This window comes from Phocoena phocoena, chromosome 8, assembly GCF_963924675.1.
Source record: "Phocoena phocoena chromosome 8, mPhoPho1.1, whole genome shotgun sequence".
Lineage (NCBI taxonomy): Eukaryota > Metazoa > Chordata > Mammalia > Artiodactyla > Phocoenidae > Phocoena > Phocoena phocoena.
This window is the reverse complement of record NC_089226.1, coordinates 18,940,628-18,960,003: the sequence shown is the minus strand read 5'-3', so window position 1 is coordinate 18,960,003 and position 19,376 is coordinate 18,940,628. Positions and strand designations below refer to the sequence as shown.

The 19,376-nt window shown below is 42.8% G+C and overlaps 2 protein-coding genes across 2 annotated transcripts in view; one reads left to right on the top strand and one right to left on the bottom strand.

Moving 5' to 3' along the window:
- Positions 1-2,331, bottom strand: part of ZW10 (zw10 kinetochore protein) — a 32,561-nt gene extending 30,230 nt beyond the window's left edge. Inside the window, exon 1 of the mRNA XM_065882747.1 lies at positions 2,198-2,331. Within this exon, the coding sequence (XP_065738819.1) occupies positions 2,198-2,302 (105 nt within the window). The 5' untranslated portion in view covers positions 2,303-2,331. The remainder of the gene's footprint in view (positions 1-2,197) is intronic.
- Positions 2,332-9,265: 6,934 nt separating this feature from the next.
- On the top strand, positions 9,266-9,954 carry CLDN25 (claudin 25). Its single transcript, XM_065883253.1, is given in 2 exon segments — positions 9,266-9,584; positions 9,587-9,954. Coding segments are annotated over 2 exon segments (687 nt in total).
- Positions 9,955-19,376: the final 9,422 nt, after the last annotated feature.

Below are 19,376 nucleotides of genomic sequence, written 5' to 3'. Positions count from 1 at the left end.
GATTTTTTTTTGATATGGAGCATTTTTAAAGTCTTTATTGAATTTGTTACAATACTGCTTCTGTTTTATATTTTGGTTTTTTGGCTGCAAGGCATGTGGGATCTTGGCTGCCCAACCAGGGATTGAACCCGCACCCTCTGCATTGGAAGGCGAAGTCTCAACCACTGGACCGCCAGGGAAGCCCCTTAAAACCCTAAACTGATTTAAGTTCCATTATCTCCTTTAATGCAAACAAATTATTGAATACTTTGCACTGAATTAGTCAATGTTTTGAAAGACACAGGAATAAATTATGCTTGCACACAAATAAATTCCTTTTAGGAAAGACAGTATGCACTTAAGTAATCAGAATACAGAATAGAGAAATGTAATATAGCAACAGAGTTAATGTCCTTCAGGAGCACAACTGGGAAACAGAGCACCTCTGCCTGAGGGAAAATGGGGATATTTTTCATGCAGGGAACTATATTTGAGATGGAACTTGAAAAATGAGTAGAAATACTAATAGGTTAAAGATGGAGAAACGGCAACGTAAGTAAAATCTGGGAACTAAGAAAAAAGTGGGCCTGTTTGGAGTACAAAAAGTAATTCTCAACTGTCTGAAGATTCAAGTCAGGGAAAATAAACTAGTGAAAGGAAAGTTAGGTCCAGAACAGGGAGGAGCCTTGAGTGCCATGTTAAAGTAGCTTAATAGCCTGCCCTCTTTCCATCATATAAAAAGTGATGGGGCTTCCCTGGTGGCGCAGTGGTTGAGAGTCCGCCTGCCGATGCAGGGGATACGGGTTCGTGCCCCGGTCCGGGAAGATCCCACATGCCGCGGAGTGGCGGGGCCCGTGAGCCACGGCCGCTGGGCCTGCGCGTTCCGAGCCTGTGCTCCGCAATGGGAGAGGCCACAACAGTGAGAGGCCCGCGTACCGAAAAAATAAAAATAAAAAAGTGATGAAAAATCCTAAAGCCATATTAAAGAAGAGATGCCAGTGACATGAATACTTAACATTTAGGAAATCATTTTGGTAAAATAAAAACATTTTTGTGCCTTTATGGTACAGTGCCAAAGTGGCTCCCTTAAATACAGACCTACACGGTACATATCTTTTTATTTTTTTTAACACCTTTATTGGAGTATAGTTGCTTTACAATGGTATATTAGTTTCTGCTGTATAACAAAGTGAATCAGCTATATGTATACATATATCCCCATATCTCCTCCCTCTTGCATCTCTTTCCCACCCTCCCTATCCCACCCCTCTAGGTGGACACAAAGCACGGAGCTGATCTCCCTGTGCTATTCGGCTGCTTCCCACTAGCTATCGATTTTACGTTTGGTAGTGTATATATGTCCACGCCACTCTCTCACTTTGTCCCAGTTAACCCTTCCCCCTCCCCGCGTCCTCAAGTCCATTCTCTACATCTGTGTCTATTCCTGTCCTGCCCCTAAGTTTGTGAGACCCATTTTTTTTTTTTTTTTTTAGATTCCATATATATGTGCACATCTTTTTAACTGAAAGCAACAAAGATGTGGGCAAATACAAATGTAGGGTAAAGATAGCAGTACAAAGTGGAACTGCGTGTGGTTTGTGCCTTTTGTTTTTGTATCAATCTCAAGACAGCAGGGTCCAAAGAAGTGCTATTCACGTGTTTTATAACATCGTAGTCTCAAGGGCCTGGAGGTGGAGAAGAGAGTTTAATAAAATATCGATAGGTTTTAATAACAAAAATTTCAGGGATAGAGGAGAAGAGCACAATCCTCCCAAAGCCATTACATTCATCCACAAATCGGACAGAGGAGGAAATCACACACCGATGAGGAGAGGGCGGGATTGCCCTCATTTCTATCCCGCTCCTATTCTCCCTCCCTAGAAACCTCGGGCTTCCAGTCCCACTTCCCCTGCTCTGCTTGTCTCCTCGGCCTTCGCCCTCGACCCCCCAATCCCTCCCCAGCCTAACCCCACTCCCAACGCTGCCCCAGTCACCGCCTCTTCCTCTCCACTGTCCCGCCTCCTTTCCTCCGCAGTCCCCAACCCCGGTGTGGGCTTCCCTCTAAGTCCCCTCCCCGGCCCACATACCTCCCAGCCCTCCCACTCCTCATTCCTCCCACTCGGCTTCCACGCCTGACCGCTGGCATCCACTCTGGCTGCCATGGCTCTACTCCTCCCTCCGTCCCTTTATAGCCAGCCGCCAGCTGCCCCGGCTTCACCTTAATCTCCTCCACCCGCTGGGTCAGGCGGCTGATCCGAGTGCACAGATCCTCCTTTTCCAGCCTCCCCGAGTGTGCCAGGACTTCCGTCACGAACGAGGCCATCGCTACCACAAGAAGCAACCCGGGCAGAGTCACTCACTCTCTTGTAGCCAGCGCGGCAGCTCCAGTCCCGCCGGAGGCCTTGGCGCGCGGCCTGCCGGGAAACGGAGTCTCGCGGGGCCCAGACCTCCGCACGAAAAGCGAGGCCCGTACTACAACTCCCAGTAGGCACCGCGGCTATCCTAGCGTGGACTTTTCACGGTGTCCCGTAGTTGGCAAACTGTGCGGAGACGCGTTTTCTCCTTGCTCATTTTCAAATAGCTTGCCTTTCCCCGCCGTGTTTTCACTAGAAGAAACATGTTTTTATTTAATAACCAGTCACAACTGAATTTTTCTCAGCTTCAAAACGCTTACCTGTGAAATTTATCTTGCTTGAAGACCTAACGAGCCCATCTTGATCTTTTTTCGTTAAATATTCATTCTCATGGGCCTTAGCGGCCATCAGAGTTTATGTGAATGGTGCCCTCTGCAGTTGTGCAAGGAAGTGGAATCACCTCATTATAAATAAAAGTATGCTCATAATTGCACTCCTTTTATATATAGTATATATATACATATATAACATCTATTAAATATAAGTTTATATTATTTATATTACCTAGGTATAAATAACATTAGTACTGTATGGACTGGAACATGATACTTAGCACTTTCTATCAGCGATTACAAATCAATTTTATCAAAACTTAAAAAAAAATTGTTTCATTATTTAAATGTGTTACATACATACTATAAGATATATGTATGTATGTATACATATATGCATATAAATGCGTTACATACTAAAAGATTTTCACAATATACTATGTACAGTATTAAAAAATAAATAGATATAGATACATATGTAGAGGTAAAGGTAAAGGAAGTACACCAATTTAACTCTTAGTGGTGAATTTATGGTATTTATTCTCTTCTTTTCCCTGTTTTTTTCTACAATAAACATGTACTGCCTTGATTCAAATGCTTTTTAAAATTTTTTTAAAGGTACCTTGTGACGGTGGACCCCCAAGTAGATGCTGACACTAAGGTCCCTGTCAATTTTAAGTGCCTTTGGAACGATCTGCTTATCCTAGCGACGCAGGGGCAGCTTCCTGTGACATGAGCAAAGGGGGTTGAGACGGGAAGCCATAACATCTTGGGAATCGCCTCTCCCTAGAAAACCAACCAAACTTCTGTTTGCTAGACCTGTCAGCCTCTCTTTGAATTCTAAATGCTACTAATAATAAATGCCCAGTGAGAAAGAAGGACATGCAAATGAAATTCCTGAAAATTTGTATCACATATTTATTGAGCTGTGCTAGGCTGGGAATCCAAAATATATGAATAAATAATCTCAGGAAAATATGATCATTACTATCCTTGAGGTAGATGAGGGATTGATCCAGATGTGGTAGGGCCTAAATTTTATACACTTGCCAGGAGGCGGAGGACTCTTTAAGGAAAAGAATATAAAATAACAAATATAAAATTAAGTGCAGGCCTTGGAAGGGGTCTGTGCAAGTAACAGGCCTGGAAGCTTAATCCACCTCTAAGGAGGTACAAAGGGCAGAGGAAATATTGGGGGAGGAGCACCCAGTCACTGATTGAATAAGGGAGGTTCCACAGTAATAAGTAATCTGAACTAAGAATGGAAGGAGGTGTCAGGTTGAGGTTCTGGAATCTTCCTCCAGGAAATTAAGCCATGAATACCCACAAACACAACTGCAGAAGCTCCACCTCTCCCTGAGCACTGGATAAGCTAAGGACTATCCCTCAAGTTTCCAGGAAGAGACAGGGGAGAGCCAGACTTAGGAAGGAGAAAAAAGAGCATAGGGAATGGAGTAGGATTGCTACACACAGACAGACAATGCATGCAGGCATGAATGAACACGTGAGTACACAAAAAGAAATTAACAGCTCTTGGATTAGAAGAATTAATATTGTTAAAATGGCCATACTATCCAAAGCAATCTACAGATTTAATGAGATCACTATCCAATTACCCACAAAATTTTTCACAGAACTAGAACAAATAATGCTAAAGTTTATGTGGAACCACAAAAGGCCCAGAATTGCCAAAGCAATCCTGAAGAAAAAGAACAAAGCTGGAGGTCCAACCCTCCCAGACTTCAGACAATACTACAAAGCTACAGTAATCAAAACAGCATGGTGCTGGCACAAAAAGAGACATATGGATCAATGGAATAGAATAGAGAGCCTAGAAATAAACCCACTCACCTATATGGTCAACTAATCTTTTACAAAGAAGGCAGGAATATACAATGGAGAAAAAAAGTCTCTTCAGCAAGTGGTATTGGGAAAGCTGGACAGCCACATGTAAATCAATGCAGTGAGAACACTCCCTCATACCATACAAAAAATAAACTCAAAATGGCTTAAAGACTTAAATATGAGACATGATGCCATAAAACTCACAGAAGAGAACATAGGCAAAACATTCTCTGACATAAATCATAGCAATATTTTCTTAGGTCAGTCTCCCAAGGCAGCAGAAATAAAAGCACAAAGAAACAAATGGGACCTAATCAAACTTACAAGTTTTTACACAGCAAAGTAAACCGTAAACAGAATGAAAAGACAACCTACAGACTCAGAGAAAATATTTGCAAACAATGCAACCAACAAGGGCTTAATTTCCAAAGTACACAAAGAGCTCATGCAACTCAATAACAAAAACAAAAAAACCCAATCAAAAAATGGGCAGAAGACCTAAATAGACATTTCTCCAAAGAAAACATACAGATGGCCAAAAAGCACATCAAAAGATGTTCAGCAACGCTGATTATTAGAGAAATGCAAATCAAAACTACAATGAAGTGTCACCTCACACTGGTCAGAATGACCATCAAAAAAAGTCTACAAATAACAAATGTTGGAGAGGATGTGGAGAAAAGGGAACCCTCCTTTACATTGGTGGGAATGTAAATTGGTGCAGCCACTATGGAGAACAGTATGGAGGTTCCTTAAAAAACTAAAACTAGAGTTACCATATGATCCAGCAATCCCACTCCTAGGCATATATCTGGAGAAAACACTAATATACGAAAAGATATATGCACTCCAATGTTCGCAGAAGCACTACTTACAATAGTCAAGACATAGAAGCAACCTAAATGCCCACTGACAGATGAACGGGTAAAGAAGATGTGATATGTATATATACAGCGGGATAAAAAGCCATAAAAAGGAATGAAATAATGCCTTTTGCAGCAACATGGATGGACCTAGAGATTATCATACTGAGTGAAGTAAGTCAGACAGAGAAAGACAAATATAATGTGATATCAATTATATGTGGAATCTAAAAAAATGTTACCTGAATCACTTTGCTGTACACCAGAAACTAACACAACATTGTAAATCAAGTATACTTCAATAAAAAATAGATTAAAATTTTTAAAAAGAAATTAACAAATGAATGGGTTCTGTTTTCCCTCATTAATCTGACCTCCTTCATATTTCACGCTTATCGTGGTTTGTATCTCTCCTGACTCACAGATTTTCATAAATTACCAAGAAAGGGCTCTGAAGAAAAGCCAAAGAAATAAGGAACAATGTCTGAAAGGATTCCTCCTGACCAATCATGTCTCACACACATGTGGCATGCCTGGATTCAGGAAGCTAAGTAACAGACACAAATCTGGATGGATATAGTACAAGCAGACACTTTCCAGAGATGCGTAATATTTTGCCATCGTTTTGATTAGAACATGCGCTTGTTATAAAAGCAGCAGAAGGAGCCTACAATTTAAAAGAGCGTCCCATTTGCTTCAAGATAGGATTAAGGGAGGGAGGGGGAGTGGTGGATGCAGGTATGGGTGAAAACAGATTGGTATGAGTGGATAATTTCTGAAGCTGGGTGATAGTACATCAGATTTCTTTATACCATTTGCTCTACTTTCGTATGTGTTTGAAATTTTCTATAATAAAACATGAAAGAAAAAAGGCATTCCAGAAGTTTCTGCTCACCTCCTTCCACCCCTACAAGACTGATAAGCTAATCAGGCTGCTTAGGTGTTGAGATGTCCTTCGGGTAAATTCAAGATACTGCTTTTTCAGACGCTTCCTCCTTGCTGACTATCCCATGTCCCTTTTTCACATCGTAGTGTACCACAGGGCAATCAGTAGGTTAAAATATGTACAGGAGAATACATCGGTCAACATCTATGTCTTCAATATAATAAATCCCAATTTTCTTCCATATTTTGCCATAAAGAGGAGCCCATGCCTGCATGCTGTGTCACCAGTGGGCAGGCGCAGTGCAGGAGGCATCTCTGTTCTGGTGCTGGAGACAAGAATAGGAAATGTCACAGTCCGAGCCTCCTGGCTCAGGAGTTGGATCTGTTGCTTGCCAGCTGGTGCACCTTGGCAAGTTACCTAACATGTATCTCACAGCGGTGGTGTGAAAATTAAATAAGGATAAAGAATCTAGCCAATTTACATTCCCACCAACAGTGCAAGAGTGTTCCCTTTTCTCCACACCCTCTCCAGCATTTATTGTTTCTAGATTTTTTGATGATGGCCATTCTGACTGGTGTGAGATGATATCTCATTGTAGTTTTGATCTGCATTTCTCTAATGATTAATGATGTTGAGCATTCTTTCATGTGTTTGTTGGCAGTCTGTATATCTTCTTTGGAGAAATGTCTATTTAGGTCTTCTGCCCATTTTTGGATTGGGTTGTTTGTTTTTTTGCTATTGAGCTGCATGAGCTGCTTATAAATGGAGAACAGTATGGAGGTTCCTTAAAAAACTAAAAATAGAATTACCATATGACCCAGCAATCCCACTACTGGGCATATACCCTGAGAAAACCATAATTCAAAAAGAGTCATTTACCAAAATGTTCATTGCAGCTCTATTTACAATAGCCAGGACATGGAAGCAACCTAAGTGTCCATCAACAGATGAATGGATAAAGAAGATGTGGCACATATATACAAAGGAATATTACTCAGCCATAAAAAGAAACGAAATTGAGTTATTTGTAGTGAGGTGGACGGACCTAGAGTCTGTCATACAGAGTGAAGTAAGTCAGAAAGAGAGAAACAAATACGGTATGCTAACACATATATATGGAATCTAAGAAAAAAAAAAAAAGGTCATGAAGAACCTAGGGGTAAGATGGAAATAAAGACATAGACCTACTAGAGAATGGACTTGAGGATATGGGGAGGTGGAAGGGTAAGCTGGGACAAAGTGAGAGAGTGGCATGGACATCTATACACTACCAAACGTAAAATAGATAGCTAGTGGGAAGCAACCGCATAGCACAGGGTGATCAGCTCGGTGCTTTGTGACCACCTAGAGGGGTGGGATAGGGAGGGTGGGAGGGAGAGAGACACAAGAGGGAAGAGATATGGGAACATATGTATATGTATAACTGATTCACTTTGTTATAAAGCAGAAACTAACACACCATTGTAAAGCAATTATACTCCAATAAAGATGTTAAAAAAAAAAAAGAATCTAGCCAAAAGTCTGGTATTTAGCCTCACTCAGTAAATGCAAATTATTGCCTTTCCTGTCGGAACCTGCCTCTTGGCAGCAGCAACAAATAGGAATGGAAGCTGGTGTGACTACCATCTATTTATAGCTCTTGTCCCAGCAGCAGCAGGGGACTGGGGAGGAAGGGCTTTCCCTCCTGGTATATTCTGGGTCTGGATAGGTTCCTTGGATTCGGGAATTTTTTTCTTCTGTTTACAAAAATACTAAATGATAAATCTGTAAAAATGTATAAAATACATAGACAAGCACAAGACAAAAACAAAAGAAAATAAGAACTATCCATAATCCTTCCAGTAAAATAACCATGGTTAACATTTTGTGGTATATGATACATACATACATACACACACATAGATACAGATATATGCGCTTTTTTGTGAAAGTGAAACTGCATTCTATATACTCTATATACTGTTTGGTCACTGCTTTTCTCACTTAACAACGTATCAAAAGCATTTTTTTTTTTTTTTTTTTTTTTGCCACACGTGGGCTTCTCACTGCCGTGGCCTCTCCCGTTGCGGAGCACAGGCTCCGGACACGCAGGCTCAGCGGCCATGGCTCACGGGCCCAGCCGCTCCGCGGCATGTGGTATCTTCCCGGACCGGGGCACGAACCCGTGTCCCCTGCATCGGCAGGCGGACTCTCAACCACTGGGCCACCAGGGGAGCCCCAAAAGCATTTTTCATGTCATTAAAATTTCTTCTACATCAATTTAAAACAGCTGCCTAAATTGTACATAATAATATACAATTCTTAACACTAGTTCAGTGGATATTTTCATAAATATTGGTATATATTCACAGTAGATTAAGGTAAGTTCTTGGACGTAGGGTGCAGATATTTAAAAGTGTAAAACATGAAGTCATGGGCTTCCCTGGTGGCGCAGTGGTTGAAAGTCCGCCTGCCGATGCAGGGGACACAGGTTCGTGCCCCGGTCCGGAAAGATCCCACATGCCGTGGAGCGGCTGGGCCCGTGAGCCATGGCCGCTGAGTCTGTGTGTCCGGAGCCTGTGCTCCACAACGGGAGAGGCCACAACAGTGAGAGGCCCGCATACCATAAAAAAATTAAAAAAAAAAAAAATTAAAAAAAAATAAAAAAAACAAAAAAACATGAAGTCATGTTACCCTCCAGAAAGATTACATCAATGTATATTCCCAGAACATCATTCTCGCCTTCTCGGAACTGGGGAGTGATTTAAGTGTATGAATTCACTCATCAAATATGTATTGATGGCTTACTGTCTGGCTTTTTTGCCTCTCATGGGACCCTCCCCCAGGATCCACACCCACATCCAATCTTGGGCACACCCCCTAAACCCAAAGTTTGCCAAGATCCTGGCACTTGCCTCAGCTGCTGAGTGGACTCCACTCAGCTCCCCAAGAGTCCTGCCTGCTCATCAGTCACCAAGCCGCCTGTCCTCCTTTTCTTTCTGCCTTTCCTCTGTGGTGGGAGCAACCATGGCCTGGAGTTTCCGTGGGAAAGCCCAGCTTGGGGGACTGCTCCTCTCTCTGCTTGGCTGGGTCTGTTCATGTGTCACCACCATCCTGCCCCAATGGAAAACTCTCAGTCTGGAGCTGAACGAAGTGGAGACCTGGATCATAGGACTTTGGGAGGTCTGCGTAGATCAGGAGGAAGTTGCCACTGTGTGTAAGGCCTTTGAGTCCTTCTCGTCTCTGCCCCTGGAGCTCCAGGCATCCCGCATCCTCATGGTAGCCTCCCATGGGCTGGGACTACTGGGGCTTCTGCTCTCTGGTTTTCGGGCCCAATGCTTCCAGTTTCAAGGATCAGATGGGTATTCCAGAGGTGGCTTTGCCTCCTGGGAGGGACTTTGGAGGCATCAGCTTTGGCCACTCCCCTCTTTCCAGTCTCCTGGGTGGCCTGCGTCACAATCCAAGACTTCTGGGATGACAGCGTCCCTGAGATTGTGCCTTGGTGGGAGTTTGGAGATGCCCTCTAGCTGGGCTGGGCTGCTGCTGTTTTCCTGGCCCTTGGTGGGTTACTCCTTATCTCCTCGGCCTGCCTGGGAAAAGAAGATGTGCCCTCTGTCCAGATGGCCGTGCCTACGGCAGCCCCACCATCCTGTGCTCCAGTGCAGTCCGATTGCTCGTGCCACCTAATGCCAGGACCTAGGATCCTGTTCATCTAGGACAAGCTTTGCCAGGAAACCTATGGAACAGACGAACGTCAGGAGAATCCTCTCTCTTCCTTATCCTCCATCACTCTATATTTGCTTGCCTCATTTTAGAGGTGGTAGTCACTGTCTCATTTGTTCAAGAATTTGACTATCTTGGTGATATGGTGATCCTAATTTCAGACTGAAAAATCAAGGCACAGTTTCTAAAGACACGTTTATCTGATTTAGATTCTATTTACATAAAATATTTTTAAACTCATAACATTAATTATATACTTGATTCTTTTATTACTAGGGAAAACATATTACAAAATAGCGTTCAACCTAGAAAACCTAGTCTTACTGGATATGAAGACAGAAAAGCTAAAGATATGCCTTTGCAAATGAAAATGAATTATTGGTGATATTATATCACCTCAGGACTGGGACCCTCCTTGGGTTCATTTTCAGTCTCGGGTACACGATTTGAAAGGGAGCTTCACAATATATCAGTCCTTGTGGCTGTACCCAAGGACTGCCCAGTGTGGGCGTACATGTGGAGAGAATTATCAGCTACTCGGAAATGTCTTTTACCATATGCAAAATCACATTATAAATCCCTTAAATTTTAACCTAAATGTCAGCAGAACTACCTAGGCTGTGGCAACCAGTAAAGTCCCTTTCACAACAATGACCCAAGTTCCTTTGCTTCCTGACCGCCTGGGCCAGGTCTTCCTCAGGCATTTCTGCAAGTCCTCAAGGAGGAGCCTCCCGCTTGCCCGTAAACCTGTTCATCAGCTGAAACTACCCTGCGTGTCCACCCTGATCCTCTGGCTACCATCTGCCTCCCACTGCCTTAATCAGTTGAGAGTCACCACTGACCCCGTCAACAATTCCCACAGGAGAACAACTAAGGGTGATGGTTCCCAGTGTCCCCAGACATGCCCCTTTTCCGAGTTCAGAGGCACCTTTTGCTCGCAGCACTGAGGAGCTCCCTCCCTCCACATGCTGGTACTGTGCTTTGCCTTGAGGCTGTACTGCCTGTGCTCAGATACCTCTCCTTCTCAATTAAATAACATCAGCATAGCCCTGGCATCTTGAGGTAGCCACCACAGAATACGCACGCACCAACACGAGAATAGACAAGTTTGCCGGCATAGCCCAGACCAGTTCCTTTCTTTTTTTTTCCTGAGGAAATGAGTCTGCTCAGGTGCAACTTCGTCTTCAGCACCTGACTCAGTTACCTTCTCACCCAGAATAGCATCCTCTAGGAGTCACAGTTTCTCCAGAAAGCTCCTTACCCAGTATGTCCTTTTGTATATGTCCACTTGACATACACAAATCCAAATGACTCTTAGGTAAATAAATTTTTGAGTATAAAAGAGCAGTTTCATCAAATGTGTATTCCGGCCTTCTCTGGTTCCAATGCCCATTTTATCAACTACCCCTTCGTGATTATGTTTCAAGGATCTTTAGGCCAAGTTTCATTCAGGGGTGAAGCTCAAATATCCAAGAGTGATCCTTGGATCCCATAGGATCTACAAGAAGGACTCATTTTGTTATTCCTCCATCTGGCCGTTTATTCACTCTTTGAACAAATATTTATTGAGCACCTACCACGTGCTAGGCATTGTGCTAGCAACCAGAAATAAAACGGTAGGACAAAATGTATCCCTGCCCCTCATATAGGCAATTAGGGGAGACAGATATTAATGGGAAATCACATCAATGCAAATTGTAGTTGTGACAAACTTTACAAATCCTGAAAGGTACATGGTTCTATTAGATCATGCAATAGGAACAATTTAACCCAGTCAGGTTAATTGAGCGGGTACCCTAAGGAAATGATAACTGCCTACAAGCTAAAGGATGGATAGCAATTCTAGATAGAGAGAGAAAAAAGTAAAAGACAAGGCTGCTGAAGTAGGAAGGAGCATGTTGTCTCTGTTCTCAGAACCAAGGGAAGCCAAGCATGAGGCCAGGAACAGGAGGTCAGCTGACCGAAACAGTAGCCTGCGCCACCTTTCCTAACACCTTGTCCCTGGGCCGTATCCCTACCACACAGTTGTGTAGGGTTTAAGAGATGACAACGTACTTTCACATATCTTGTGTTTTATTTACTGTTATATTGAGGTTTTTTTTTTTTTTTTTTGAGATTGGGAGAACAGATATTATTTGTTTTGCTAATGAGAAAATGAAGAATTTAGGCAACATGCCCACGGTGAGTAATTAGCTGGATGAGACTTGAATCCAAGGCTTGGATGCCATGGCAGGCTTTTGTCACCCACCCCATCCTGTTGCTTCATGGGGATGGGTGACTGAGACAATCCACCAGACCAAAGGAAAAACTGGCACCCAAGCAGAAGAAAAAACCAAAGACCTAAAAGAAAAATCTTGTGCTCTGTGCGTTTGTTGAGGTCTAAACAGGATCTGTGTTGCCAGGTGGCTCACCTGGTCCTGCCGGTGACCTGCAGCCCTCATCCTAATCCCACGTGTGCAGGCGCTGATGGTATTTTTCATCAGCATGTGATTATGGCTTCCTCTGCAAAGAAACTGGACACAAACTAAAGATTTATTAAGAAAAAAAATAGCCTGTTTTCCTAACTCTCCTTTATAAAGGACACAAAGGCATTGAAAAAAATTTTGTAAAGGTCTGCATTTTTTTTTTTTTTTTTTTTTGCGTTACGCAGGCCTCTCACTGCTGTGGCCTCTCCCGTTGCGGAGCACAGGCTCCGGACGCGCAGGCTCAGCGGCCATGGCTCACGGGCCCAGCCGCTCCGCGGCATGTGGGATCCTCCCGGACTGGGGCACGAACCCGTGTCCCCTGCATCGGCAGGCGGACTCTCAACCACTGCGCCACCAGGGAAGCCCCCCAGGGTCTGCATTTTTAAAATATTTACTTATTATTTTGGCTGCGGTAGGTCTTACTTGCGGCACACAGGATCTTTTAGTTGCAGCATGTGGACTACTTAGTTTCAGCATGCATGTGGGATCTAGTTCCTGGACCAGGGATCGAACCCGGGCCCCCTGCATCGGGAGCTCGGAGTCTTACCCACAGGACCGCCAAGGAAGTCCCCAAAGGCATTTTTTAACACGATAGGAGTGGGGCAGGGACTGTTGATTGATTCCCAAGCAGTCAATAGCATGTCATCCCCTGAAGGAAAGGTGATCTGCATTCTGGCCAGAATCTACTTTTATAGAAAGAGTCTGAGGAATAAGATGCTTTTCACCAAAAACTGCCACTGTTTTTATCTACCTGCGTTGTAGGGAAAATAATGAGAAATAAAAATAGAACTAATTAAATCTTAGCTTCAGTTCAGCCTTTTCTCATGCATTTGTGGCAAATTAACATCAAAAACATTTCTTTATTGTGGTTACACATGGAGAGGTGTGTTGTCATATGTATTAGGAACAGAAAGGGACATCAATCAATCGATGTTTCAAGGCAAAAGCTTTTATTATGTGCAAAGCATTGTAAGAAAATAACCCGGGGACTCGACAAACGTGATGCAGTTAGAATTTGATATGTTCGGTGCTGTCTTCTCCCCCGGCCTTCCTTTGGGTCTGAGCATTTCAACATTAGCAGAGAAGGCATTCCAGAAGGTCCCTATCAAAACATTCATCTGTTACCCTTCTGAGCCTCTGAGACTAGCTCTACGGGAAAAGTCCCAAGGGTTAGACACATTTTGGGATGGGAGGAAAGCAAGAAATAGTTTTATGGGCTTCTGGACAGGAGACGTGTCTTAGCAGCCAGGGAGGGTTAGGATAATACAAAACTCACGAGTTAGGGAAATGTTTGCAGTCACTGGCCTCTGATATGGAACCGAAAGAAGCTGGGATCACATTCTACGCTACTAACTGATGGATTTATTTTTTTAAGCCAGTTGTCCTTGCTACCTTGCCACATTTATAGTATGTGTACAGACAGTTTTGTTGTTGCCCAGAATTTTGAATAGTGCCTCAAAGCCAAATCCCATGGGTGATACAGGCCCTGGATTCTAAAGACAGGGGCTCGCCACACTGCTGCTAAGAAGTAACCAAACTGGTGGTCAGCCTTCACACCCAACACCCACGTAAGAGAAACACCCAGACGCATTAGGGAGGCTTCCCGGAAGGGAATTCGTAACAGCTGGGAGGACTGTGGTGTCTCTACCCTTCCCTGTGAGGAGTGGGGTGGAGATGGACCTCAGAAGAACCACTCACAGATGGCGCTGTTCCCAGCAGGGAAGATGGGTATCTGAAACACACCCATCACACCTGTGCTGAGTTGCGCAAACTCCTGGGCTATGGAGGCACAGAGGAGGGTGCCTGACCACCACCGGGGCAGCCTGCAGCAGGGGGCTGGCTCGAGTGGGGCAGCACCCGCCCTTCTGCCTTTTACTGGGGCAAGGATGGTAAGCTTTCTGTAGCCCAGATGGGTGCTGGGGCAGGCAGTCTGGGTGACACTGTCCTAGAGCACTGCTGGACGGTGTGAATGACTAGAGCAGGAGCTGAGAGGGACTGAAAGAGGCCAGCCAGGAAGTCCAAAAGCCATTATCAGGGAATGATCTGGAAGTTTTCTACAGAGCTCTCTGAAGAACCCATAAAATACCCGACCCAAGAGCTAGTAATTGGATTCTTGCCATAACAAAGAACAAGAGTGTATTAGAAATAAAACTATTTCTTTAAAAAGTAAACACTGGGGCTCCCCTGGTGGCGCAGTGGTTGAGAGTCCACCTGCCGATGCAGGGGACACGCGTTCGTGCCCGGGTCCAGGAAGATCTCACATGCTGCGGAGCAGCTGGGCCCGTGAGCCATGGCCGTTGAGCCTGTGCGTCCGGAGCCTGTGCTCCGCAACGGGAGAGGCCACAGCAGTGAGAGGCCCGCGAACCACAAAAAAAACAACAACAACATAACCCAACCAACCAAACAAACAAAAAAGTAAACACTGTCCTTTGCCTTCTTCGGCTATAAACTCTCCTCCCCCAGGCTCTAGGGCCGCCAGAGCTGGGGGTTAGGAGGGGAACGGAGCAGGGGAGTAGAAAAACATCCCACGGTTCCTTCCTTACTGCTAGCCCCCGAACGTCAGGCTGAGGCCCGGACTAAGATGAGGGGAGAAGCACTGAAGCAAATGGATGAGAGTGAACTTTTGATCTAGACTGGACCAGACGCTGTAATACATGAAAATTATTCTTTTCATACTCAAACGGGACAATAAAGTTCTCAGGGAAAGGACAGCCAAAGGATCATACTGGAAGGTAGCCATGGAAACAAAAAGAAAGCTATTGACTCACTGTTCCCTATCAAGTTTAGGGCATTCAATAAAATGATTAAAGAAAAAATATACCCAAAGCAAGAAAAGAACCCGACAGGAGATACTGTAATTTTTCTATCCAGCATAGGCCCGGATCCCTTCAGCACCTCTCTTCCAGTCAGACTGGCTAAAATATGATCACATCCGCTTGCCAGAGACCTACAGCACCCTGGATGTCTACATTACGTCCCAGTTATTTAGCATCCACCTGTGAGCCCTACATAGGCCAAGGAGAAGCCTTAAAGACCTTGCCCCACAAGACATTTCCACACGAGACCTGCAGCTAACAATACTTTACACCAAGTCATTGCTGCATCTATTGTTTCTTTGAACCCTTAGAACACAACAGCAAGGTTAAGGATTTTTTGGTTTTATAGACCAGGAAAGTAGGTTTAGCCGGTACTGGAACTCAGTTGTTAGCTAACGATGCCAATATTCTTTCCATGAACTACATCTTCATGAGACACACTGATTCAGCAGTGGTTTATAAATCAGGAAAGCTGTAAAACTGTTCACCTCATGAATGAGGTCTGGCTATTCCCTAAGTCGAGACGGTCAAGATGACTTAGCGAACGATGATGCTACTCCTGGGTCATCATTGGGGGTTCCATCCTTACTGTTAAAATCTAAATGCTCACTTGGGAAGACCATCTTTGACATGAGTGATACCTCTAGCCCACCGTTAGGGCTCTAGATAGAAAGCTGATCGTACCTCCACGAACATGATTAATACAAGGACCAGCACACACTCCTGGCAATCCCTCAGTACTTATGTAGCAGCTTATCAATTCCAAGTGACCTAAATTCTTTTTTTTTAAATTTATTTTGTCTTTGTCTGCACTGGGTCTTCGCTGCTGTGTGCGGGCTTTCTCTAGTTGTGTCGAGTGGGGGCTACTCTTCGTTGCCCAAGTCACCTAAATTCTTTAGAAGGTTTCTGGCCCCTTCTCCTACTCAAAGTTAATATTCCTGCTTCATTGCTTAATATCACAATTTCTTGTCTTCCTCATAGCAGGAACAATCCAGGCTTATCTGAGAAGGGAGGAGACCAGGCCTCTACCTTATAAGACCCATTCACTTGTCTGTAAATGGCCAATCAGTTACACACAACAAGGAGGTCGCGGAATCAGGTAACCAGCCAACAGCCTATTGGGCAATGCAGCAAACAAGGGGGCTGAAAGGAGGAGGACATGAAAATCTCTTAAGGCAGTTCCACTCTGATTTGTAGTAGATTACTATGTCAATTTAGTGTTTAATAGCCTAAGAGAATGTGGATAATTGTTTTAAAGGTTCAGGGAAAAGCACTGTAATGACTGAATAGCTGAGAAGCTGAGCCTGTGAGCGAACTTTAAGGAACTGATGTGTTTACGGTAATTAAAAGAAAGGTTAATTACACAGAAAAAAAAAATGTATTTTTCTATATCTCCATCAGAGTTGAGCTTCACAACATGAGGAATACACCAAAGTTATAATACATTAACTCAGAAAGCATAAAAGCCTGTAAACTATCATTGCAGAAGACTCTACAGACTTTATGAAACCACAGAACTCAGCGTGTTGAGGACAATGTAAAAGCCACCTTACTAGTAGGCATGGAAGTTCTATGAAGAAGTAGTTCTCAGCTGTGACTGTATGTTTATCAGAATCACCTGTGATGCTTTCCAAGCATAAGAGCACCTGGGGTCCAGGGAAGTCTAATTAGTCCACATCTGCAGGGTTGAGGCCTTGGCAACCGGGATTTTTAAAGTGACAGCTGATTCTGGATTGGTGACCAGGGTTAGGAATCACTCCTGAAGAGCTCTGAATTAAAAAGGTAGAAAAGGGAATTCCCTGGAGGTCCAGTGGTTACACACTCTGTGCTTCCACTACAGGGGGCACGGGTTCGATCCCTGGTCGGGGAACTAAGATCCCACAAGCCTCATGGCATGGCCAAAAATAAATAAATAAAAAGGCAGGAAAAAACTTACACAAGAGAAAAATAAATAAAAACAAAATAAAGTTGTTTGAAAAGACCAATAAACCTCTGGAAATACTAACCAAAAAGAAAAGAAGATACGTGTCACCCAGTATCAGTAATGAAAAGGGGGACATTACGAAGATTCTGGAGCCATTAAACACACACACACACACAAACACACACACACACATGAGGCGTTATTATAAACTTTTTGCCAAGTAAATTTAAAATTTTAGACATAATGGACATATTTCTCTTTTTTTTGGACGAATTTCTAATAATTTTCCAAAACTGACACAAGGAGTAACCAAAAAAAGTCTGAAAACCCTAAATGTATAAAAGAAGCTGAATCTATAATTAAAAGCATCTTTTCAAAACACACAAAAAAACAACTCTGGGATCAGATGGCTTCAACAATGAATTCTGCCAGAAATTAAGGAAGAAATAATCCTATCTTATACGAACTCTTTCAGAGCATAGAAAATGAGAGAACATCCCAACTCATGCAATAAGGCCAGAATAATCTACACCAAAACTTTGATAAGAACATTACAAGAAAAGAAAATTAAAGGCCAATCTCTTTCATGAATATACATGCAGAAGTCCTAAATATGAAAAAATTCCATATGCATATAAAAAATATATCACGATCAAATTCAGTTTCTTCTGGCAACATGGTTGGTTTAAAATTACTACATGTAATTCACACATGAACAGAGTAAAGGAAAAGACCCATGTAATCATTTCAATAGATAAAGAAAAAGCATTTGATAAATTTCAACACCCATTCATATTTTAAAAAAACTCAAACTCGGAATAAAAGGAATCTTTCTTTATCTAATAAACGGAATTTATAAAAAGCCTACAGTATGGTGAAATACTGAAAACTTTCTCCCTGATATGGGGGGGGGGTAATGACACCCACTATCACCACTTCTATTCAGCATTATATCAGAGGTCCTAGTGTGACCAGTCAAGAAAAAGAAACGTTGTAAGGACTTGAAATAAAAGTCATCATTCACAGATAACATAGTGTATACAGAAGATCTAAAAAAAACCTGATAAACTATTGGAATTAATAAGTAATTCTTACAGGCTTGATATAAAAACATCCATTTGTTTCCAGATGTCAGCAACAAACAATTAAAAATGGAATTTAAAAAAATCACAGCATTTACAATAGGTTGAAAAACATCAAAGATCCAGGAATAAATCTTATGAAAGAGGTGGAAGACCTTTATACAGAAACTGAGGAAAACCTAAATAAAAAGTATACACAATGTTCATAGATCAGATGTCAATTCTCTTCAAATTATCTATAGTCACTATAAACCACATCAAAATCCCTGGAGATCTGTGTATGCATGTGTGAAATTGACAAACTGATTCTAAAGTTTATATGGAAATATAAAAAAATCAAGAATAGCCAAGATGATACTGAAGATGTCCCAAACTGGACAATTTATTGTACCAGATATCAAGACTTATAAAGCTACACTAATTAGGACAATGTGATGTTGGTACAAGCAGACCAACAGGCCAATAGAACAGACAAAAGAGCCCAGAAGCAGAACCCTACATAGACACCTTATGACAAAGGCATAGCACTGGGAAACACAAAATGTTTTCAATAAATGGTGAGGGTAAGTCCACTCAATGTGAAGGGTAAAACAGTGAAACTTCTGGAAGATAACACAGAATATCTTTATGACCTTGGAAATAATTTCCTCAAGAGGGCACAGTAGCACTAACCATGAAGGAAAAGACTGATAAACTAGACAACCTTAACATTAAAAACTTGTTTTCACCCAAAGACATCAAATGAAAGGCCAGAGTGGGAGAAGATATAGGCAATGCATATAACCAAAAAAGCTTCCATAACTGGACTATATTTTCAAAAAACTCCTATAAATCACTAAGGAAAAGAAAAAAAAAAAGTGGGCAAAAGACTTAAATACATATTTCAAAAAACAGAATAGCCAAAGGCCAATAAGTATATTAAGAGATGCTGGACATCCTTAGGACACAGATGTGGACTAAAGAATGTTGCCTGCCATCCCAGGAAAAAAAGGAATGTTGCCCACCATCAAGCCATCAGCCACTGCAGCCAGCCCTGATGGTGCACCCTGAGGGGAATTCAGGACAGAGAAAAACAGGATACTGGCCCTAGATAGTTAAGGTGCATATCTAAGGAAAAATTTCAATGAG